The 25,037-nt window shown below is 50.7% G+C and overlaps 1 protein-coding gene across 1 annotated transcript in view; it reads left to right on the top strand.

The window, feature by feature from the left end:
- The window catches only part of CA5A (carbonic anhydrase 5A), a 30,444-nt gene extending 19,741 nt beyond the window's left edge, over positions 1-10,703 (top strand). Inside the window, exons 6-9 of the mRNA XM_029211532.1 lie at positions 3,602-3,757; positions 7,574-7,918; positions 9,589-9,722; positions 9,872-10,703. Coding sequence (XP_029067365.1) covers positions 3,602-3,757; positions 7,574-7,792 — 375 coding nt within the window. The 3' untranslated portion in view covers positions 7,793-7,918; positions 9,589-9,722; positions 9,872-10,703. The remainder of the gene's footprint in view (positions 1-3,601; positions 3,758-7,573; positions 7,919-9,588; positions 9,723-9,871) is intronic.
- The last annotated feature ends 14,334 nt before the right edge of the window (positions 10,704-25,037 follow it).

Below are 25,037 nucleotides of genomic sequence, written 5' to 3' on the forward strand. Positions count from 1 at the left end.
GCAGGAGGAACGGTGTTGGCAGGGGATGGAGGAAGCTGCTGGGCCCAGTTCTGGTCCTGATGCTGCTCCCTGGGCCTCAGTTTCCTCACCAGAAGAATAAGAGTTAGAATCTTAAGAGAGTAAGCTCCCGCCTCAGAGGGCAGGGATCTGTGTCCCATGGGTCGGAAGGGTGATCGGCTCAAGTCATTTGTCACAGTCTTTGCTCCTTCCTGGGTTCCCTCAATGTCTGGGTTGATTTTTTAAATTTTCAGCCTTAGGAGGCACCTCTGTGGTGTCCAGCTCTGTGGGATGGGACAGACATCCCGTAGCATCTGGGTTTGCTGCCATCTAATCACGTGGCTTTCTGAAGTTCTTATCTTTCTTTCTTTATCGTGAAACAGACGTAAAGGCTGGTTCTGAAAATCCAAGGTGAGAGCCTCAGAGGACGTCTGTCACGTCAGTGCCTATGGGGCTGGGGTCTGGGGGCAGGAGGGGCATTTATCTGTCGCCGCACACCCGCAGGTACTTCCTGCATCTTGTCCCATGTGCGTATGTGACCTGTGTCCTTCAAGAATTGAGTAGACCACACAGTGGAATATTACTCAGCCATAAAAAGGAATGAAGCTCTGACACCTGCTACAACAGAGACGGCTTTTGAAGGCATCATTCTGAGAGAAAGAAGCCAGGTGCAGAATTCTCTGTATTATATGATTCCATTTCTAGGAAACGTCCAGAATGTGCAGATGGGTGGGGCCTGTGGCAGGGTGAGGGCAGGTGGGCGGGTTAGGGGGAATGACGGCTAAAGAGTGTTTACTGGGCTCTCTTCTCTGGAGTTCTGTTTTGAGGTCACGAACATGTTCTAGAAGCGACAGTGCTGAGGGTTTGCGTGTCCGTCTGTGAATGTACGAACAGCCGTAGCACCATGCACTTTAGGTGGGCGGGCGCTGCGCTTCGGGAGGCGTGTTTCAGTCATGCCGTTTTAAGCCGTCAACTAGACACTGGTTACAAGGTGGAGCCCGGCACAAGGTGCTTGGCGACCATCTAGCAGAGAGTCAGTTTACCCCCTTCCAGCTGCCAGAAGATTAAACACCACCTCCCCGTGGCTGAGTGGTGAGTCAGTGACCGGGGACAAGCCGTCAGTGGCTCCTTGCTTTTGCCTTTGAGTGCCGGGGGGAGGGGCACCCAGCAGCAGGGAGCCTCCTTCCTCGGGGACCGAGAACAGGTGCCTCGTGCTGACTGTCTCCCAGCTTGCCCCGCATGCGGCTGGGCCCCTGGTTCAGGCTCCGGTCCGGCTGGGCACTGGTTGGTGTCCTGCTTCTCCCAGGGCTGCCCCGTCAGCCTTTCGGCTCGCTCACTTCATGCGGGGCCGGGTGGAGACCCCGTCCTGGGCCCGTCAACCCAAGGGACCTCTCTGAGCCTTTCCCCTCTGAGCAGAAGCTGTCCAGGAGCTTTGCTTCCAACGAGGCAGAGACCAGCCAAGAGGCCCTGCTTTCTGTCCACAGCATCCAGAGAGCAGCCCCCCAGCCCCTGCCTCTGCTGGTGCGTTTCTTCGGGGGTCCCCAGCCCTGGGCAGAAGCAGGGTGTCCCCCCCTCCCCCTCCCATCTCTCTCTTTTTTTAAAAAAATAAATTTATTTATTTATTATTTATTTTTTGGCTGTGTTGGGTCTTTGTTGCTGTGCCTGGGTTTTCTCTAGTTGTGGCGAGAGGGGGCTACTCTTCATTCCGGTGCGCGGGCCTCTCATTGCAGTGGCTTCTCTTGTTGTGAGGCACGGGCTCTAGGTGTGCGGGCTTCCGTAGTTGTGGTACATGGGCTCAGTAGTTGTGGCTCAAGGGCTCTAGAGAGCAGGCTCAGTAGTTGTGGCGCACGGGCCTAGTTGCTCCGCGGCATGTGGGATCTTCCCGGACCAGGGCTCGAACCCGTGTCTCCTGCATTGGCAGGTGGATTCTCAACCAGTGCGCCACCAGGGAACCCCCCGCATCTCTTTTAATCACTTCTGCGTCTCGTGCTCATTCCAGCCCTGCGGCCTCTCTGCTGATCCCCCAGCCTATCAGGCCAGACCCTGCCTCGGGGCCTTTGCACTGGCCATTGCCTCAAAGAAATCTCCTCCCCTTCACCTCCTCCGTGTCTTTGTTCAGACGTCACCTTCTCAGGGAGGCCTTCAGGGCCACCCCTCCTAAAACACCAGCCTATACTCCCCACATCTCTTACTTCACTGTCCTACCTTATTTTTCCCCATCACATTTATCGCTGTGTAAACTACTAGATGTTCTACTTATTTGTTCCGGGTGCCGTCTGCTCTCCTCCAGTAAAAGTGAGTTCCACGAAAGTGGGTAGTTTGTCTCTCCTGTAGCCCCAGCACCTAAGATAGAGTCGGGTTTACTGTGGGTGCTCAAGAATAGCTCTGAGTGAGTGAGTGATGGTGGGACCCCATCAGGGTCATTAGGAACTGAGAGGCAGGTTTCTCCCTGTGCTTCTCTAGAGCATGGAAACCAAGCAAACATGGATTCTGAACATGAGGCTCCGAAGCAGGACACGTGCTGATGGAGCAGCCTGGAGAGCTGGGCTGACTCAGTCCATCAATCCCACCCCTCGCTGATGAGAAGGAAAATTCTGGCACGAGTCAGGGAATTTGGCCAGTGCAGGGCGTCCCCCTGCGCGTTTGTAATTGCCATGGCTCTCACGCTGGGGAGGTCTGCCAAAGAGAGGATCAGCTGTCTTAAAAGTGTAATGTTTTCTGGTGCAGCCGCTATAGAAAACAGTCTGGTGGTCCCTCAAAAAATCAAACATAGAATTACCATGGGATCCAGCATTTCTACTTCTGGGTATATCCCCCAAATCATTAAAAGCAGGGTCTCGAAGAGATGTTTGTACACCCATGTTCATAGCAGCTTTATTCACAACAGCCAAGAGATGGAAGCCACCCAAGTGTCCATCGATGGATGATGGATAAACTAAATGTGGTCCATTCACACGGTGGAATATTACTCAGTCTTAAAAAGGGGGGAAATTCTGACATAGGCTACAACATGGATGGACCTTGAGGATATTGTGCTGAGTGAGATACGCCAGTCACAAAAGGACAAATCCTGTATTATTCCATTTATACGAGGTCCCTAGAGGAGTTAGATTCATACAGACAGAAAGTAGAAGGGCGGGTGCTGGGGGCCGGGGGGAGGAGATGGGGAGCTGGTATTTAACGGGGACAGAGTCTCAGTTTGGGAAGATGAGAAGATTCTGGAGACGGATGTGGTGATGGTTGCACAGCAATGTGAAGGTACTTAACACCACTGAACTGTACATTTTTAAATGGTTGAAATGGTAAATTGTATGCTGTGTACGTTATTTGACGTCAGCTTTTAAAAGTGTGATATTTTCACAGCCAAGGTATACAAAAGTGAGTAGCCTTAAAAGAAAAACTACAAGCCTGTGGTGGGCATCCCTGCTCAGCGTGGAAGGGCCACATTCTCTTGTTACGGTTTCCAAATGTGACAACCGCGACCACAGCCTTTATCTCGGAGACATGCTCTTCTCCAGGCCACATCACTGAGATAAAGCCAAGCGTGGTGACCCCTTCCCCGGCCTCCTCCACCCACCTGAGAGCCTGCGGTCTCCTCCCCCAGGACGCGCGGGCGGCCCTGGGCCCCTTCCAGCCCTCCTGCCTGCTGCCCGCCTGCCGGGACTACTGGACGTATCCGGGCTCCCTGACCACGCCTCCGCTCTCTGAGTCGGTCACCTGGATCATCCACAAGAAGCCCACTGAGGTGGCTCAGGACCAGGTGAGTGGCGCCTGTATCCAGCGCACAGAACTGCACGGGAATCCCTCCGGTTTGGTGGCTTCACTAAGATAGTGTGAACAAGCATCCTAGAGTTTTGTGCTTTGGTACCTTATAGATGTTCCTGCACAAGAAGAATCTTCCAGTTGAAACAGGAGCTCTTGGGGAGTGAGCAGAAGTTCCCCATATCACAGGTCTTCTTCTGACCTTGAGATATTGGTGGTGAGAGGGAGACAGAGACAGAGAGAAACAGGGAGACAGAGACAGAGAGACAGAGAGAATCAGAGAGACAGAGATAGAAAGAGACAGAGACACAGAGAGACAGGGAGGGAAGGCGGGGTGAAGGGAGGGAACTGAGGCGGGACAGTTATATTCAGCACCTTCTAATCTTAGTGGTCAGCCTCAGGCATGGAGAGTCTCCCCGATGAAAAATGCTTGGACGAGGCCAGTACTTGCTCTTTGGTCTTCGTTGGGGTAAAGCGACTTTAAAGAACAGAAGTGACATAATTGGGACATGGGTCCTTGCCCATATTGGGACCTCCGTGGGTGTTTTAGATGAATAAATTAACCAAGAAAGGGATGTCATAGATGAATGCTGGAGAGCCGTGAAAGAAGTGGGGTCACTGAGGGAGAAGAGAAGCTTTTAGAGCCTGTTCTCCTTCTTTGGCTGATAGAGCAGTAGGAAATCAAGACCGCAGAGGGTTTTCTCTCATGCTGTGCTAAGAAGTTATGGAACTATAAGTGCCCAGAGAAAATTCCAGAAGGATTGTATTAGTCAGCTATTGCTACAAAATGCTGTGTAACAAACCACCCCAAAACTCAATGACTAATAATAAGCACTTATTTTCCTGCTCAAGGGTCCCTGGGAGCTGGGAGAATCTGTTTTAGGCCATCGTTAGGGGTTGGGTTGGGTCCAGTGTCTCTCATGCTTCTTGGACCAGTGGCCACCCAGGGCTGGATTTCATGGCTCGTGACAGAAATGCAAAAGACAAGCCAAACTGCACATGCACGTTTACAGCGTCTGCTTGCATCACACCCGCTCACATCCTGTTGGTCAAAGCAAGTTATGATGGCCAGGCCAACGCCAGTGGGGCAGGGAGGAGGTGAGTGTCTATTTGCTGAGCAATGCCCTAAGCTGTCACACAGATGTGCACCTAAAAGTTAATCCTGGTTGTCCTATGGTCACAGATCTGCAGTGGTTCTTATTTTCTTTCTCATCCTTATTTAAATATTCTATTTTTTCTAAAATAAGTAGATATTACTTATATACTTTTTAAAAAGTTAAAGTATCTTTTTCTCTGGAAATCTCCAGAATCTAGAGAAAGTCTGTCTAGGGCACAGTTTAGGGATGACAGATATGCAGCAAGCATGCTCCACTGTCCCATCCTCTGCCCGGGACAGACATTTCTAATCGATCACAGCAGCATTCATCACCTCACCTTCAGCTCTATGTTTTCTGAGGGCTCTTGATGAGTCCTTGGAAGTCCTTCCAGCCTTTCAGTTCTGTGAAACAACCTCTAATTTTATTTTATTTTATTTTTTAAAATGAATTTCTCTGTTTTATTTATTTATTTTTGGCTGCATTGGGTCCTTGTTGCTGCGCGCGGGCTTTCTTTAGTTGCGGTGAGTGGGGCTACTCTTTGTTGCGGTGCACGGGCTTCTCATTACAGTGGCTTCTCTTGTTGCGGGGCATGGGCTCTAGGCGTGTGGGCCTCAGTAGTTGTGGCACGCAGGCTCAGTAGTTGTGGCGCACGGGCCTAGCTGCTCCACAGCATGTGGGATCCTCCCAGACCAGGGCTCAAACCTGTGTCCCCTGCATTGGCAGGCAGATTTCCAACCACTGTGCCACCAGGGAAGTCCACAGCCTCTAATTTTAAAGTCATGGGATGGGGCTTCCCTAGTGGCACAGTGGTTAAGAATCCGCCTGCCAATGCCGGGGACATGGGTTAGAGCCCTGGTCTGGGATGATCCCACATGCCATGGAGCAGCTAGGCCCGTGCGCCACAGCTCCTGAGCCTGCACTCTAGAGCCTGCGAGCCACAACTACTGAAGCCCATGCGCCTAGAGCCTGTGCTCCACAACAAGAGAAACCACCACAATGAGAAGCCCATGCACCTCAACTAGAGAAAGCCTGCGTGCAGCAACGAAGACCCAATGCAGCCAAAAATAAATAAATAAAATAAATAAATTTAAAAAATAAAATAAAGTCATGGGATGATGCTATTTGTTTTGAAAGGCTGAAGGTGGAATGTGGGTGCACATCACCCACCTTTCCCCCAAACCAGAACTGTTACAGACGTGGTTGAAAATGTCCCTTGCTGGGACTTCCCTGGTGGCACAGTGGTTAAGAATCCGCCTGCCAATGCAGGGGACACGGGTTCCAGCCCTGGTCCGGGAAGATCCCACATGCCCCGGAGCAACTACTGAGCCTGCGCTCTACAGCCCGCGAGCCACAACTACTGAGCCCGTTTGCCACAACTTCTGAAGCCCACACGCCTAGAGCTCATGCTCCACCACAAGAGAAGCCACCGCCATGAGAAGCCCACGCACTGCAAGGAAGAGTAGCCCCCACTTACCGCAACTAGAGAAAGCCCGTGTACAACAACGAAGACCCAATGCAGCCAAAAATAAAAATTAATTAATTTTTTAAAAGACTTAAAAAAAACATTAATTTAATAAAAAAAAAGAAAAGAAAATGGCTCTTGTCACCAAGACCCCTCTGTCACTCAACAAACGCATAATAAACACTTATTAGATGTCAGATGTTGTAGCAGGAGAGGGTGGGCGAGCAGGAGGGATGGAGGGGTGACAGAGCAGTGACCATAGTCTCTGTGCACTGCTACCCAGCAGGAAAATAGAAACGTAAGTCAATAGTTTTAAGGCAGAGTGGTGGGTGAGTATTACACCAAAATCCAGAGCAGAGCCCCCAACCCTCCCAGGGGGCTGGGGAGGTAGTGTGTGCACCCCCTGGACGGCAGGGACAGGCCTGCCAAGCAGGCTTTTCTGAGAGTCAACAAGTGGTGAAAACAGGTGCACACGAGTGGGCACACCATGCTTGAGTGTCTGGAAGAGCACGCTCCACACCCTACACAACTCCAGGGGGCTCTGCCTCAACCATGCAGACCTGACTTGCTCAATAGGTGGTCACTATGCAGATATAATCCCAGTTCTGTGTTTAATTAAGCGTGAAAGCTATTCTCACAGAGCACATAGTATATTCTGAGAACAGATGTGATGATACATAAAAAATGGTCTCTTAGTTCCTGGAGTGCAAAGTGAATCAAATGTTACATTAGCATTTATAGTATATAAACTAGTTATCTATTGCCGTGTAACAAATAGCTCCAAAATTTAATGGCTTAGTAAAACAATAATCATTTATTATCTCCCAGGGTTGCTGTGGGTCAGAATTCAGGTGGTTCTGGCTGAGGATATATCTCTTGTGGAGTTGCAGTCAGATGTCAGCTGCAGTTATTTGAAAGCTGGGGCTGGAGGATTCATTCCCAACGTGGCCAGCAAGTTGTACTGGCTGTTGGCTGGGAGCCTCAGTTGCTCTCCATGTGGGCCTCTCCAGAGGGCTGCTTGTGAGTCATTGCAGCACGGCGGCTGCCTTCCCCAGACCAGGTGGTCCAGGAGGCCAAGGTGGAAGCTGCCATGCCTTTTCTGACCCAGATTGGGGTCACCTCCACCATGTTGCATTGGTCATACAGGGCCATCCCTGATTCAGGGATGCAAGGGGACCACACACGACACAAGGGACATGGGAGCTGGTTCACACCCTAGCTGCAGCCAGATTACTCTGCTTGCTCTCCGTTCCAGCTGGCCGCGTTTCGCTCACTCATGTTTACTGCACTTGGTGAAGAAGAGAAGACGATGGTGAACAACTACCGCCCACTTCAGCCCCTGATGAAGCGGGAGGTCCGTTCATCCTTCCAGCCACTGAAGACGGTGCAGGACCCTAAATTCACTACATCCAAGCTAACGGGTGGACCTGACTTTAACAGGAGAAAGTATTGTTTCCCAGGCTTCATGTTCTGATCATATGTAACCTCTGAAATTAAAAATGGAGAAAGAGGTCGCAGTTTTAGTCAGTGTACTTTGCAGTTGCAAGGAAAAGAATCACTTCAAAGAAGCTTACGCAGGAATCCCTCTGTGGCCTAGTGGGTAAGACTCCACACTCCCAATACAGGGGGCCTGGGTTCGATCCCTGGTCGGGGAACTAGATCCCACATGCATGCTGCACTAAGAGTCTGTCTGCCTGCCACAACTAAAGATCCCACATGCCAAAGCAAAGATCCTGAGTGCCGCAACTAAGACCTGGTGCAGCCAAAATAAATAAATATTTTTTTTTTTAAAAAAAGAAGAAGCTTGGACTTCCCTGGTGGCGCAGTGGTTGAGAGTCCGCCTGCCGATGCAGGGGACGCGGGTTCGTGCCCCGGTCCGGGAAGATCCCACATGCCGCGGAGCGGCTGGGCCTGTGAGCCATGGCCACTGGGCCTGCATGTCCTGAGCCTGTGCTCCGCAGCGGGAGAGGCCACAGCAGTGAGAGGCCTGAGTACCACAAAAAATAAATAAATAAAAATAAAAAAATAAAAAAAAAAAGAAGAAGCTTAAGCACAATAGGGAATGGAAATCTGGGACACGGACTATCTCAAGGGACCCACAGCAGTGCACAGAACTTAGGGGCCAAGTGAGCTCCACTGACTGGGGTCATCCACCCAGCCCTCTCTCAGGTCCATGGTGTCCTCTCTCCAGACAGCCACGCCCTGGCAACACAGACTGGGACTAACGTCTTTTCTTCCCAATTCCAAATTCCTGGTGTATCAGTGTCGGGGGCTGCTGTAAAATGACCACAAACTGGGGGTGGGGGGGAAACAGCAGAATGTATCTTCCTTCCCACAGTTCTGAGACTGGAAGTCTGAGACCAGGTGCCAGCACAGCTGGGTTCTGGGAGGGTCTTGGCTTTTTGCTGTGTCCTTGAGTGGCCTTTTTTTGGTGCACAGAGAGAGTTTGCTCCCTTCCCCTTCTTATAAGGCCACCAAACCTATTGGATTAGGACCCCACCCTTATGACCTCACTTAACCTTAATTACTTCCTAAAAACCCCATTTCCAAAGACAGCCACAGTGGGGGCTTCGAGCTTCAACATGTGAATTGGGGAGGGGGACACAATTCAGCCCATAACAGCCACAAACTGGGGGGCTTAAAACAACAGAAATTTATTGGATCACAGTCTGGAGGCCAGAAATCCAAATTCAAGGTGTCAGCAGGGCTGCTTCCTTCCGGAGTCACTCTCCAGGGGAGAATCTGTTTCCTTGCCTTTTCCAGCTTCCAGAGGCTTCTGCTTTCTTGGCTGGTGGCCAAGGAGTTTTCCAAAGTGGCTGCTCAGGACATGCTACCATTTAACTGTGGTCATTCTGCGGGGGCGGAGTGTAATGGTTTCTCACTGCGGGGTCTTTTTAATTGTGGTAAAATACACATAACATAAAATTACCATCTTAACCACAGCTCAGTGGTATAAAGTGCATTCACACTGTGTTGATACCATCCACACCATCCGCCTCCAGAACCTTCTCACCTTAAACTGTCCCCATTAAACACTAACACCCCATTTCCTCCCCCCGCCCCCAATCCTTGGCATCTACCATCCTACTTTCTGTCTCTTAAGATTTTGACTGCTCTAGGAACCAGGCAGTATTTGTCTTTTTGTGACGGGCTTATTTCACTGAGCATAATGTCCTCAGGTTTCATCCATGTGCTAGCAGGTGTCAGAATTTCCTCCCCTTTTAAGGCTGAATAATATCCTAATTGATTATGGTATTTTTATTTTCACAGCATTAAACACATTCCCCTCCGGTACAGATGCAGCTCTGCAAACAATCACGTCATCTTCCAACATTACCTGACTGTCAGAAAAACACGGAAAAAACAGCCCAGAAAAGAAAGCAAATACTCATGTGCCTACCAAGGTACAGTGATAAACTCCATTTCTTTTGGGGAGATAAAGAATAAACAGAATTATTATAGTCCACAAAAAAGATCTAAGACCAAAGGGACCCTATATTACGGATGTGGTTTATTTTGACAGAGGTTTATAGTTTTTTTTTTCCAATCACAGAACTTCCTGTCGTATCAACAATTTACTGTCTGGCTTTGGGCTATTCAATGTCCTGGCACCTACTACAGAGAAAGCAATCCGAAACTTCCTTATACACGTTTTTCCTGGAAAAGTACAACTGCTCACCACTGCCCATCAAATGACAATGCTGACCAAACGCAGCACAACAAGCTTTAATGTCGGCTTACATGGGACACAGAGTCAAACAAGAGAGTTTGGGTGCATTGGTGACTGATTTGAGCACAGCTGCCCCAGCTGGAGCAGAGCACTGGGTGGGTGGGTGACTACAACCGCTGCAGACCCGTGGGATCCAGGAGGGAAAGAGACATTTTAAAGTTGGGTTTGGAGCCCAAATTGTTTCTTGTCTTTTGGGAAAATGTAGCCAGCCTTGAGTCTCAAGTGAAGTGGGCTTTAGCCCATAGGGAGTTGCCTGCAACCGCCAGAACAAAGGGCCACGAATTAGGGCCCTCTTGCCTCCCTCTCATAAGGACCCTCTGAGGATACTGGGCCCCCCAGATGCCAGGATCATTTCCCATCTCGAAATGCTTAACTTAATCATACCTGCAAAGTCCCTTTGCCGTGTGAGGCCACACATCCACAGGTCACGGGATCAGGATGTGGACACTCTCTCTGATGGTGGAATGTTCTAGAACTCCACCGTCCTCCAGGGCAGCCCTTGGACACACATGGCCATTGTGCACTTGAACTGTGTTCAGTGCAATTGAGGGACTGAATTTTCTTTCTTTTTTCTTTTTTTTGAATTTTATTTTCCTTATTTTATTATTTTTTTATACAGCAGGTTCCTATTAGTTCTCTATTTTATACATATTAGTGTATACATGTCAATCCCAATCTCCCAATTCATCATACCACCACCACCCTCCCCCGCTTTCCCCACTTGGTGTCCATACGTTTGTTCTCTACATCTGTGTCTCTGTTTCTGCCTTGCAAACCGGTTCGTCTGTACCATTTTTGTAGATTCCACATATATGCGTTAATATACGATATTTGTTTTTCTCTTTCTTCACTCTGTATGACAGTCTCTAGGTCCATCCGTGTCCAATTTTGTTGCTTTTAATGGCTGAGTAATATTCCATTGTATATATGTACCACATCTTCTTTATCCATTCCTCTGTTGATGGGCATTTAGGTTGCTTCCATGACCTGGCTATTGTAAATAGTGCTGCAACGAACATTGGGGTGCCTGTGTCTTTTTGAATTATGGTTTTCTCTGGGTATATGCCCAGAGGCGGGATTGCTGGATCATATGGTAATTCTATTTTTAGTTTTTTAAGGAACCTCCATACTGTTCTCCATAGTGGCTGTATCAGTTTACATTCCCCCCAGCAGTGCAGGAGGGTTCCCTTTTCTCCACACCCTCTCCAGCATTTGTTGTTTGTAGATTTTCTGATGATGCCCATTCTCACTGGTGTGAGGTGATACCTCATTGTAGTGTTGATTTGCATTTCTCTAATAATTAGAGAAATAATAATTAGTGATGTTGACCAGCTTTTCATGTGCCTCTTGACCATCTGTATGTTTCCTTTGGAGAAATGTTTGTTTAGGTCTTCTGCCCATTTTTAAAAATTAATTAATTGATTGATGGATTGATTGATTTTTGGCTGCATTGGGTCTTGCTGTGCACAGGCTTTTTCTAGTTGTGGCAAGTGGGGGCTACTCTTCGTTGTGGTGCACGGGCTTCTCATAGTGGTGGCTTCTCTTGTTGCAGAGCATGGGCTCTAGGCACATGGGCTCCAGTAGTTGTGGCAAGTGGGCTCAGTAGTTGTGGCTCGTGGGCTCTAGAGCGCAGGCTCAGGAGTCGTGGCACACGGGCTTAGTTGCTCCGTGGCATGTGGGATCCTCCCGCACCAGTGCTCAAACCCATGTTCCCTGCATTGGCAGGCAGACTCCCAACCACTGCGCCACCAGGGAAGTCCCTTCTGCCCATTTTTTGATGGGGTTGTTCATTTTTTTAATTCTGAGCTGTGTAAGCTGGTTATATATTTTGGAGATTAATCCTTTGTCTGTTGAGTCGTTTGCAAATATTTTCTCCCATTCTGAGGATTGTCTTTTCGTCTTGTTTATGGTTTCCTTTGCTGTGCAAAAGCTTTGAAGTTTCATTAGGTCCCATTTGTTTATTTTTATTTCCATTACTCAAGGGGGTGGGTCAAAAAATATCTTGCTGTGATTTATGTCAAAGGGTGTTCTTCCTGTGTTTTATAGTGTCCAGTCTTACATTTAGGTCTTTAATCCATTTTGAGTTTATTTTTGTGTATGATGCTAGGGAGTGTTCTAATTTCATTCTTTTACATGTAGCTGTCCAGTTTTCCCAGCACCACTTACTGAAGAGACAGTCTTTTTTCCATTGTATATCCTTGCCTCCCTTATCAAAGATAAGGTGACCATATGTGTGTGGGTTTATCTCTTGGCTTTCTATCCTGTTCCACTGATCTATATTTGTTATCTATATTTGTGCCAGTACCATATTGTCTTGATTACTGTAGCTTTGTAGTATAGTCTGAAGTCAGGGAGTCTGATCCCTCCAGCTCCGTTTTTTTCCCTCAAGATTGCTTTGGCTATTCGGGGTCTTTTGAGGCTCCATACAAATTTTAAGTTTTTTTTGTTCTAGTTCTGTAAAAAATGCCATTGGTAATTTGATAGGGGTTGCATTGAATCTGTAGATTGCTTTGGGTAGTATAGACATTTTCACAATATTGATTCTTCCAATCCAAGAACATGGTATATCTCTCCATCTGTTTGTGTCATCTTTGATTTCTTTCATCAGTGTCTTATAGTTTTCTGAGTATGGGTCTTTTACCTCCTTAGGTAGGTTTATTCCTAGGTATTTTATTCTTTTTGTTGCAATGGTGAATGGGATTGTTTCCTTAATTTCTCTTTCTGATCTTTCATTGTTACTGTATAGGAATGCAAGAGATTTCTGTGCATTAATTTTGTATCCTGCAACTTTACCAGATTCATTGATTAGCTCTAGTAGTTTTCTGGTGGCATCTTTAGGACTCTCTATATATAGTATCATGTCATCTGCAAACAGTGACAGTTTTACTTCTTCTTTTCCAATTTGTATTCCTCTTATATCTTTTTCTTCTCTGATTGCTGTGGCTAGGACTTCCAAAACTATGTTGAGTAATAGTGGTGAAAGGGGGCATCCTTGTCTCGTTCCTGATCTTAGAGGAAATGCTTTCAGCTTTTCACCATTGAGAATGATGTTTGCTGTGGGTTTGTCATATATGGCCTTTATTATGTTGAGGTAGGTTCCCTCTATGCCCACTTTCTGGAGAGTTTTTATCATAAATGGGTGTTGAATTTTGTCAAAAGCTTTTTCTGCATCTATTGAGATGATCGTATGGTTTTTCTCCTTCAGTTTGTTAATATGGTGCATCATGTTGATTGGTTTGCGTATATTGAAGAATCCTTGCATCCCGGGGATAATTTCCACTTGGTCATGGTATATGATACTTTTAATGTGTTGTTGGATTCTGTTTGCTAGTATTTTGTTGAGGATTTTTTTTTTGTGGTACGCGGGCCTCTCACTCTTGTGGCCTCTCCCGTTGCGGAGCACAGGCTCCGGACGCGCAGGCTCAGCGGCCATGGCTCACGGGCCCAGCCGCTCCACAGCATGTGGGATCTTCTCGGACCGGGGCATGAACCCGTGTCCCCTGCATCGGCAGGCGGACTCTCAACCACTGCGCCACCAGGGAAGCCCAGAATGGTGTTTTTAAAAAGCTCCCCGGCGACTGGATTGTGTGGGTGAGGATGAGGCCCCAGACACCCCATTTACATTTGTTGTAACAAGCTCTGTGAAAGCTCTGTGGGGTCACCCCCAGGTTTTAATGGGGGAAATCGAGCTCGCTGGAGAGGTGGGGAGCAGGAAAGGCAGAGCAAGCAGGAAGCCCACCTGGATTGCAGGCCATCCTCTGGGGCCGTGCAGCCTTTGCTCCTTCCTCTGTGATGTGTGCAGTTGAAGACAAGTTGTAGCCTCAGGGCGAAAACCCAAAGTCCTGAACTTTACACTTGAGTGAGAAATCTTACAGTATAAGGACCTGCAGTTTTACTTTGATGGAAACTCTGCCCCAAAGGCACCTGCTCAGACGTCCTGCAGCTTCTGAGGGTGGTGTTCCCAGCTATGGAAGGAAGGACAGTATTGATAATTGGAGGGGCGTCTCCGGGTTGGGACTTGGGGGAGAGGGAGAGAGCAGCCATGTGTCAACTGTGCACAGGCCGTCCATTTCCACAGGGACTTTGGGACGGAGAAAGGCCAGTGTCCAGAGGGGCCTTGTGGGAGGAGAAAGGACCGCAGGGCCCTGAGCCGGACCCCACCCGCCCCACGGTGACATCCTGTCCCAAAAAGAGCCCCAAGAGCAAGTGGGTGATTCCATCTCCTCTTTCATGGTGATGGAGGGCCTTCCTCTGTGTGCACAGAAGTCTTTGTCTCGCGGTAGATGTTCTGCTTTGTACGTTATTTTTAATATCTGGCGTTAGCCCTGGGACAGCGAGATTCTCCTGGGGACCACGCGGAGCCTGGGCAGAGAAACCATAAACACACGGAGAGGAAAGACGTTGATCTCAGCCCTCAAAGCCACGGTACAGAAAACAAACAAAGGCGCTGCCCCTCCCCATCCTGAGGGCCGTTGGGTCTGTGGGACCTGTCCCTGTGACTGCAGTTTACGAGTGTGCTGTGCGATTCCTGGCCAGCCTTTAAACTTCAAAGCTTCCTCCCTTTGCTTTTATGTTATTTTCTCGTTTTGCAAAAGTACAGATGTGGGCGCCTGCCCACACACTCTACGTTGTCTGTTCTGTGCCAGCCAGGAATCTGGCCCCTTCCCACGCCGGCATTCCCCACAGCCATCCCTGGAGGCCTGGACACCCCACTCTCCCACCTGCCTGACATCTGTTCCCTCCTCCTCTCCCGGGACACCCGCTCCCTGGGAGCCCCTAGACTGCGCCTGGTGCACAGCTGTACCCCAGCAATAGCAGGGTTCCTCGTTCTAAAGGGCTTGTCCCTCCTGCCCAGAGGCCTCCTCAGAGCTAAGGCCAGCCTCAGGGAGTCCCCCGGTGCTCCATGCTCCTTACTCCCGCGTGCAAGGGGTCAGTGGGTCCAGTTGGTGGCACCCCTCCGTGCCACACGTCCACCTTCCATTCTCCGCGTTCTCACTGCCCCCAGCTCGCCCCCAGCTCCAGCCAGAATGGTATCGCCAGCCCTGTGGTTTCACCACTTCCTTCCAGCCTGTCCCCGTCCCCACCTAATGCATTCTTCTCTTAGCCGTGCAGAGATTTGGGTGGGGAATGTCAACCTGACCATTCTGCTTCCCTGTGCAAGACCGAGCCTTCTACTAAACTTGGAATTAAGCACCGGCTTCTTCCTATGTGATCTGGACCCCCAAGCTCCCTTCCCGTGGAACTTTGCACTCAGGTCCCCACCCCGGCTTGGGTTGCTGTGCCCTGTCTATCGGCACGGGCACCACCCATCCCCACCCCCGACAGCCTCTGCCGGGGGCACAGCCTCTGACCCTACCGGGTCTGGGTCTGGGCACCCACTGCTGACATCGTTCTGTTACCTCGTTCACCACTGATTTCCCCCCAAGGGTGGTGTCCTCACCTATTTGCTGGCTCACAGCACTGAATAAATATCCTTTCGGTGGAAACTACCCGAGGTGTTCCAGCTCCTGAAGCCGGGTGCTACTGGCCGTCCCCCGTCTGCTGTGTGCGCTGCCTCCGTACCCTTGACATGCCGGCCCCTCCTGGGAATGCCCTTCCCCCTCCAGCTCTGCTCCTAAACTTCTTTCCATCATCCAGGCTCAGCCCAAAGCCTCCACTCCTGTGATACTTTCCTCCTACCACCCAGCCCTCTGTGCTGTGCCCATCCTGCCCATGTGTGTTTTCAGATGTATCCCATGTTCTCAGGTGCTTACAGGTCACCCACAGGCCATGGGTCCTCGGACGTTTTGTTCTTCCAAAGTTAGCGATCATGACGTGTTAGCTGAGTAGATGGAAGAAAGCTAAGGTATTAGATGCTTCACGTAACATAATCCGAAATTCACCTCCAATCAGAGAACCTGATGCCTATGATTTGAGAAGTCCAGAGAAAGAAGCAAAGTGCAGCAGGTGTGGGTCTGCGTGGGGCAGGTGTGGGGCGGGCACGATTCACCATGGAGAAGCAAGGAGCAGCCACAGTGTACGGCCCTCATGACAGGAGGTGGTTAATAAAGAGTTAACAATATCCTCCCAGACATTTGTTTATTTATTTACTTACTTACTTACTTACTTGGCTGCGTTGGGTCTTAGTTGCGGCACGTGGGATCTTTCTTGCGGCATGTGGGATCTTTCATTGTGGCTCGGGACTTCCCTAGTGGCGCAGTGGTTAAGAATCCGCCTGCCAATGCAGGGGATACGGGTTTGAGCCCTGGTCCAGGAAGATCCCACATGCCGAGGAGCAGCTAAGCCCGTGCACCACAACTACTGAGCCTCCACTGTAGAGCCAATCAGCCACAGCTACTGAAGCCCGCGCGCCCAGAGCCCATGCTCCACAGCAAGAGAAGCCACCGCAGTGAGAAGCCCGTGCACCACAACGGAGAGTAGCCCCAGCTCACCTCAACTAGAGAAAGCCCGCGCGCAGCAACGAAGACCCAAGGCAGTCAAAAATAATAAATAAATTTTAAAAAATAATAAAACAAAATAAAATACTTTCACTGCGGCTCGCAGGCTTTGTTGCAGTGCGTGGGCTTCTCTCTAGTTGAGGCGTGCGGGCTCAGTAGCTGCGGTGCGCAGGCTTAGTTGCTCCGCATCATGTGGGATCTTAATTCCCCGACCAGGGATCAAACCCGCTTCCCTTGCATTGGAAGGCAGACTCTTAACCACTGGACCACCAGCAAAGTCCTCTCCCAGACATTTCTGAAATACACAATTGAACTCTCAGCTCCTGAAATCTGCCTCTGCAGCTCTGACCTCCCATCCCTACCCTGGTGTACGTGGTGTTTTCCCATCAGCCTCTGTGCCAGGAGCTGGGAGGAAGGACAAAGTAGCCCAGGTGAGCAGCTCTGAAAACTGACGGCAAAGAGCACAGGTCCCTCCAGACTCGACAGAATTATAAGAGCTGCCTCGACCCCGGCGCTGCTTAGCGTGGCATGTGGGATGCAGGCTCAGCCCTCCTCTCTGTCAGGGGCAAGTCCAACGTGAGAGGCAGCTCGTCCCCAAATTTCCTAACACGCGGGTTGGGTCACAGCTTGGAGGCTCAGCTGTGGGAATGCCTGGCTCCCATGTCTGTGGAAATGTTAAAATGTCTGTCAACAGGAAAGAAAGACCCTCTGATTCCGCCATCCTTAAGATACGTTCACGAACCGCTGCGTTGAAGATAAAAGCTGTATATTTTTTCAGTGTCGAGATTATTCTCTGTCAGAATTTCCTGTGTCAGTTTGCGAGGTTTTGTGTTTGTTTTGTTTTGTTTCTTTACTGGCATTGAAATAGGGAAATTATTTTTAAGCAAAGTGAAATCTTCTGATCCTTTTTACTGAATTCTGGAAATTCAGAGGGGGCCACCCGACGGGTGTGCTAGGTCCCTGAGCACATAAACACAAATCAAAGGTGTGGACATCAAAAGCAGGCATGACACTCAGGCTCCACTTGCCACAGTCTTTGGTTTGTTTCATAATTTCATAATGAAACACACAGCTTCACTGCAATTTGACATCACTGTTTATCGAACACCTCCTGCCAGCGTGTACCGGTTAGTGTGCAAGACAACTGGGGAAAATCAGTGACCGAAACAGCAAAGCAGCTCAGGCCCTGGGCCCCATGGCGTCTACATCAGCAGGGGAGATGGTCCAGAGACGGCAGGTGTAGCGAGCAAGTGGGAGATAAGCTACAGGTGAGCGGGGCTCCAGAAAAAAGCAAAGTGTGGGCAGAGAGCCAAGTGACCGGTCAGGGTGGGCCTCACTGAGGAGCTGACCTCTGAGCAAAGACTTGCAGGAGGTGAGGGGGTGGGCCGTGCAGGCAGTGGGGATGGTTCTGGAAGGTTCAGGAGCGGCAGAGAGACCTGCATGGTTGGGATAAAGTGCTCAAGGGGCAAAGTGGCAGGAGAAGAGGTCAGAGACCTGATCAGAGGAGCCACAGCCAGAGTGGGCTTGGGGCTCACATGTAGGTGGGAGCTTTGCTCCGAGGGGTGTGAGGACAGCTGCAGGGCAGGGGTACGTCTCACTCAGATTCTCAAATTGGGGAGATGCGGGGTGACGGGCAAACCCTAGGCGGAATCCAGCCGGCAGCGGTGGTGAGAAGTGTTGGATGTGGGACACAGTTGCTCTGTGCTTTCCAGCCATACTGGCTGGGGGTGCGAGAGAAAGTGGGGTGTCGGGATAAAGCCAAGGGGTTTGGTGCAAACAGCTTGGAGGACAGAGTTGCCCTCGGCTGACCGGGAAGGCCAGGGGCAGAGAAGCTCTCAGGAACGCATGGAGAAAGACCTCCCGCTACCTGCAGCTCTGACGTTCTTTGGTCATTTTAAGTTGTGAGAGCTACATTTTTAGCCTTAGCCTTGTTGTTTTTCCATTTCCCACTCATTTCTGGAAACTAAAGGGGCAAAATGTGGTAAAGCAGAGGTGTATGCTGGGTGGGGGAAGATTCTCAGACCCTCGGCCAGCGGGGCAGCCCCATGGGCTGCATGGGAGCCCAGGCTGCTTTGGGGTGACACATGTAATGCCCCCAAAATGGACTGCTCGGCGGTTGGGCGCAGGGAGCAGGGTCTCATCCCGGGGTCTGAGGGAGCTGTCCAGCCACGTGGGCCTGGGGGGCAGAGACAGCTGAGACCTTCCCGTCACTGTGTCCACTCGGGATGGAATTGGGGACGGGGTCAGAAAAGATCATGCCGGAGCCCCTCACCCAGTCCGTGCCCGCCCGAGCTGGACCCCAGGAGCTGGCTGAGCGCTCTAGGCCACCTCATGCCCCCACCCTTCCCTCCACATGTCCCTCCCGGAGGACCTGCAGGCTCACATCAGCGTCTGCGGGACCCCCATGGGGCTTCCGGCAGGACAGCATCCCATCTGCTCTCCCTCCTCCCAGCCACGAGCTGGTTCTCCAGGGCAGTTTCCCCAGCTGCTGCTGGCCCTGCGCGCCCCTCACCTCACTCGGGAAAGGCCGGGTTCTCCACGCAGCTGGCGGCGCAGGGAGGCAGGTGTTAAGGGAGAGACTCGGGGGGATGCTGCATACTGGCCGGGCGGGACCTCCCGCACCTGGCACAGAGTAACGGAACAGTGAGGTCCAAGGGGGGGCCCACACGTGGAAAGATTTCCACCTTTTGTAACATCTCACAGAGCGGGTTGGGGCCACCAAGACAGCGTTCCACAAACTGGGGCCTTTAAACATCTGAAGTCTATCCTCCCAGGGTCTGGAGGCCTGAAGTCCGGCGTCAGGGCCGAGCTCCCCCTGCAGCCTGCAGGGGAGGGTCCTTCCTGCCTCTTCCAGCTCTGGTGTCATCGGTGGCCTTGGCTTTTGGCCGCATCCGCCCAACCTCTGCCTTGCATCAGGCCTGGGTGTCTGTCTTCCTATGGCCGTTTGGTATGGGGGCACCAGCCATCCCGGGTTAGGGGCCAGCCCACTCCACGATGACCTCATCTTAACTCATTGTGTCTGCAGCAGCCCTATTTCCAAAGGAGGTCACATTCTGAGGCTCTGGGGTTAAACGGCAACATCCTGTTCTGGGGGGACACACTTTAACCGGTAACAGTGGGATAGGGCAGTAGTGCTTCCCAAACGAGCCCATGCAGGAAGGTGCACGATGAGAACAGAAGTGCTGATTGCATTTTATCCGTGTGAAGAAATCGGACTCAGACCAAAGTCCAGCAACCAGTCCTCTGGCTGGTCAACCCAGGTGTCTGGAGTAAAGCCCAGGAGGACCCTGAGTCCCAAGCCCATACCTATGGGGGTAGGACCTGGACGAGTGACCAGGCCCTAACAAGGGACGGCCGCTCGTCACGGGATGGTCATGGGTGGGCTGTGGAACCACCGTTCTCTCCATGTCTCCTCTGACACGTGGTCCAGCTCAGCCTCTGCTGGGAATGTCGAGGTTGGGATCTGGGCACTCAGCCAGCCAGTCCACTGGCCCAATTTCTGGCTGCACCCTCACACCAGCCCACCGGCTGCAGCTCTGTCAGGAATGGGGGCTTCACCCTGCTCCTACCACTGAGTCTCCAGAAGCTGAGTGGTGTCCCTCCCTGGAGCCCCATTAGCCACAGAGGCAGAGGCGGGATTTGAACCCAGGGCCTCTGACTGTAGGCCTGCATGCTTTTTTTAGGTAAAAATTCACATAATATAAAATTAACCATTCCAAAGTGGACAATTCGGTGGCATTTAGGGCATTCACATTGCTGTGCAACCCTCACCATCGTCTAGTTCCAAGACATTTCATCACCCCAAACCTGGTCCCTGCTACCGCCCTCTCCCCATCCCCCTCCCCCACTAACGTACTTTCTGCCTCTCCAGATTCACCTTTCCTGGACGTTTCGTATAAATGGAACCATACGCTACCATGCATCCAGCCCTTTCACGGAGCATAGGGTTTTCACTGTTCATCCATGTCGTGGTGTGTGTCGGCACCCCCTTTTTATGGCTGAATGACAGTCCCTTGCGTGCATGGGCCACATGTGTTTATCCGCTGACAGGCAGGCCTGAACTCTCAAGTCCCGTTTGCTACTACAGTATCGCTCCTCCGGAATCGTCAAGGAGAAGGGCCCGCTTTCTGAGCACATGGAGAAAGCCGAGCCCACGGAAGGCGAAAGCCTCACAGCGACCTGTCACAAGCCTGGAGCCCGAAACCCAGGCAGACTCTCATTTTTCTTGTTTTAACTTAATGGAGCCGTCCGTGGACAATCTAGCCCTAAGATCTCTAGTTTTGCTTCTACCATGTCTCAGAAATCCCCAGGCGTTGGTTCTACCCAGACTTGGTTGGTTCTACCCAGAGTCAATCACCATGTCCACCATAGGAACTTCAGAAAATCGGGCGACCTCGCTGAGCATCTGAAGGGAGCCGAAAAGCCTGTGCAGGGAAGTCACGTGTCCTGCCCTCCACAAGGATGGGGGGTTTCCAGTGAGGGAAGTGAAACTGCCCGGAGCCACAAAGAGAGCTAAAATAAAGCCACTTTGGCCAGAAGAGTGCACATGCTCACCAGTCTGGTCCTGGAGGGCAGGTGACCCGGTTGGCTGACAGCGAGGCCATAGCATCGCAGCTGCGATTAAAGGCCCACCGTGGGTCTGAGCCCGGGCTGACCACTCACTGAACTCACTACCTGTCTTGTTCCTCCAGCCCCAATCGGGGTCTAGCCACGGCTGATGCAGTAACTAAATGACATAAAACATCTTCGAGTCCCGGTCCGGGCTCAACAGTCACTGTGATGGCGATGCACACCCACCTGCTCGGAAAACAGAACTTAGCTTCGGAGATTGCTAAGGGCAGTCCCACCTTTTCAAGCACGCAGACAGGAAGAAAAATAACAGCTGAGCACCATGAAAGCACGGCTTTTAAAAACAAATTTCGAGAAGAAGAAAAGACACTTGCTACGTGAAAAGACCACAAACATTTGTTCCATACGACTGAGAACAAACACAGCAGCGCAGCCACCTGAAGCGGGGGAAGCTTCCACACCAATGAAGGTTTTATCGGGTACATTTTTTTTCCAGGAAAAAGAATGAGTTCAAAAGGAGAGCCAGGGGCTTCCCTGGTGGTGCAGTGGTTGAGAGTCCTGCCGATGCAGGGGACACGAGTTCGTGCCCCGGTCCGGGAAGATCCCACATGCCGCGGAGCGGCTGGGCCCGTGAGCCATGGCCGCTGAGCCTGCGCGTCCGGAGCCTGTGCTCCTCTATGGGAGAGGCCACAGCGGTGAGAGGCCCGCGTACCGCAAAAAAAAAAAAGAGAGCCAGGATGTAATAGAACTATACATACTCCAGGCCATCACCCTTGGATTCTTCGGAGGGTTCAAAACCACAAACCTTGAGCGGTAAGAAGGCCGAGATTGCAACAACATGCAAAGAACTGTCTTGTTTACCCACTTCCCAACTTTCTGCCTCTTCACCAATGAGACAGAAGGATGACACAGGTCAACCTAGTCAAAGGGGGCAGGGTGCTCACTCTCTACTCTGGCGCTGCCTGAGAGGTTGTCCATGCCTTGTCTCACTTAAACCTCAAACAATGTAAGAAAGAAGTACTATTACTTCCCCCCGTCTTGCAGATGTGGAAGTCAAGGCTTGGGGTGACCCCACCAGAGCTTCCTTCTGGAGCCTGGGCCACCAGCCCCTCTGTGTGCATGAGAGCCAGTGCAGTTCTACACTGGCTGCTGTTACCATTTTGGTGTAAATTTCTTCGATTCTCCAGCTATTTTATAGACACTATTACTACTGCCCGGGGCTGCTATTTATGAAGTTGTTTTTTTGGGGGTAGACACTGATCTGAGTGCTTTACATATATCAGTTCATTTGTAGTAGGTACTATTATTCCCATTTTATAGAAAGTGAAACTGAGGCCCAGAGCGGGGTAGGGTTTGCCCAAGTTCCTTCAGCTGGTATGCAGCGGGGCCCAGGTGGGAACTCAGGCAGTCTGACTCTCAAGCCCATGGTTTATACTGCTGCCATGAAATCCCCCTCCCATCTCCTTTCCCCCAGTTTTACTGACATATAACCTTGCGTTAATTTCAGATGTATGACATAATGATTTGATATTTGTTTATATTGCAATATGGTTGCCACAAAAAGTTCGGTTCTCATCCATGACCTCACATACCTAAAATTTTTTTCTTGTCATAAGAACTTTTAAGATCTAATCTCTTAGCAAAATATACAGTACAGTGTTATTAACTATGGTTCCCATGCTGCACATTGGACCCCCCAGGTCTTACTGGGGGGTAAGAGTTTGTACCTTTTGTCCACCTTCACCCATTTCCCCAACCCCCTACCCGTTTTCTGCAGCCCACGTTTTTCCATCAAGAATCTGAAAAAATCACTGAAGGTTTGGAGGTAACAGAACAGAGTTCAGAGAACGTGCAGGAGAAGCTTCAAGGCAGCTCCTACATTGGCCCAACACCCAGCCTGTCTTCCTGTGACGGGCTTCTCTCTCTCAAGATCGGAACCAGAGCCGCTGAGCCTCCAAACAGGAGGAAGAAGCTTCCCCAAAGGGGTCGTAAATGACACAACTTTTAAGAAATTACTGGTTAGCTCTGCAAAGAGTAAGGCAAAGTGAGCGGATTGAACCTGCCTCGGACAAAAAGCTCCTTTGTCATTCCACCACTAGATGGTGCTCCTAGCTAAGATTTTAGAGAGATTTCCAGTAAGGCGTTTTACCGCTCCGTTTAACTTGCATCAGGGAATTCTGAGATACACACATACGTGTACATATACACACATGTATAACTATGCATGTATATATATATACACACATATATTTCAAAGCAAGTTTGCCCTTGGAAATCTAGTACGGTATCGTATGAAAACCAAGCAGAAACTGACAGTGGTGGTGTGTCTCCTGCGGGATGGTGGAGACACTCCTGCGGTGTTGTCACCTTCCAGCTATAAAGTCTCCTGCAGCTTCCCAGGAGCCCCCATGGGAGGCACCAACAGTCCACGTGCATGTTCTGCTCCTTCCGCCTCCCTTGTTAATTCTCACTCTAGGAAAGCTGGACTGGAGTGTCCTGGTTCCTTCTGACCGGCTCTCTGGCCCCTTAGGGCCCTTGGCTTATCACGGTTGTTAATTTTACACTCTCGTGTGCAATTATTGATTGCTTCTCTGTGTCTGGAGGAGGTACTCACTGTCACTTGCCTGGAGCCCGGTGCAGTGGCCGGCACCTGCAGGTGTCAGCTGTGGGAATACAGGGTGGAGGTGCTTGGGACCTCTCCTTAGAGCATTGCCAGATAACTGCCATCCTCGTGAAAGCAAAATACATCCTAAGATGTATTTAGTGGTAAATAAACCACAAGAAGAGGGGTGGCAGAACGACCGGAAGTCCACCATGGAGGTTCAGGGTACTGGTCAGACAAGTTCCATTGCTCTGCTAAGCCTCAGTTTCCTCGTGCAACGGCACCTCCTCTATTTGATAAGGCTTTGCACGCCGAGGGCTCAGCACAGCACCTGAAAAAGGTTCAGGAAGTTTGCTCAGCCCTTGGTCATCTGGTCTCTGCCAAGCAGCACCCTTGGAAAGGACAGTGGGAAGAAAAAGAGCGGAGAGATGATTTCTGATTCCCCCTAAGCCACCAACTTAGACATTTTGAAAGTTAATATTTGTGTGACCTTCCAGCCGCCAAGATTTCATTTGGTCGGAACACTGCAGATGAAGGGCTGGCCTCTTAAGGGGGGGTTGATTGGGGGGGACGTGGAAGGTCCAAATGACATGCCTTGGCTAAACTCACCTGCGATGGGATTCTAAATTCTTTCCCTGTGTACATGTCAATCAGGTAGTATTCCTCTTTGTTTTTTGTTTTTTGCGGTACGCGGGCCTCTCACTGCTGTGGCCTCTCCCGTTGCGAAGCAGAGGCTCCGGACGCGCAGGCTCAGCGGCCATGGCTCACGGGCCCAGCCGCTCCGCGGCATGTGGGATCTTCCCGGACCGCGCACAAACCCGTGTCCCCTGCATCGGCAGGTGGACTCTCAACCACTGCGCCACCAGGGAAGCCCATCAGGTAGTATTTCTGATTCTTTCCTGCTTCCAGGCCTGGGGTGACTGGTCATCCTGCATTCCCCATTCTGACCCCTAGTTACCTGGCCGCCCCTCCTATCCAGGAGCCTCTGGAGTTCTTTAAGTCTAAAGCCCCTTCACCCTGCAGCCTGCCTTTGGATTTTCCAGGTAGATTTGGGGGAGGGAGTTCTCACGGTGCTCCTTCAGGGAGCCCCCATTTTGTCAATTTAATTGATCATCTGCAGATTCCTGGTTTCCCAGAGTCTGTGTCGCTACCTCTCAAATCTGTGAGCCCCTGAACGCTGCTCTTTGGCAAGGAGGTTCCCCTTGGGATAAAATGAGAATTTCTGAGCCCAGGAATGAGTTCAGATGTGGCCTCAGCGCTTCCCTCTTCTCTGAGATCGCACTCATGAAGCCTGGGATTCAGGACCTCAGGCCCTCTAGCTCCCCCCTAGGAGAGGTGGTTCTGATCATCTTAATACTTCTCAAGTCCCCAGGGTGAGCAG

This window comes from Monodon monoceros, unplaced genomic scaffold (genome assembly GCF_005190385.1).
Source record: "Monodon monoceros isolate NGI ecotype Baffin Bay Population unplaced genomic scaffold, NGI_Narwhal_1 Super_Scaffold_10, whole genome shotgun sequence".
Taxonomy (NCBI): domain Eukaryota; kingdom Metazoa; phylum Chordata; class Mammalia; order Artiodactyla; family Monodontidae; genus Monodon; species Monodon monoceros.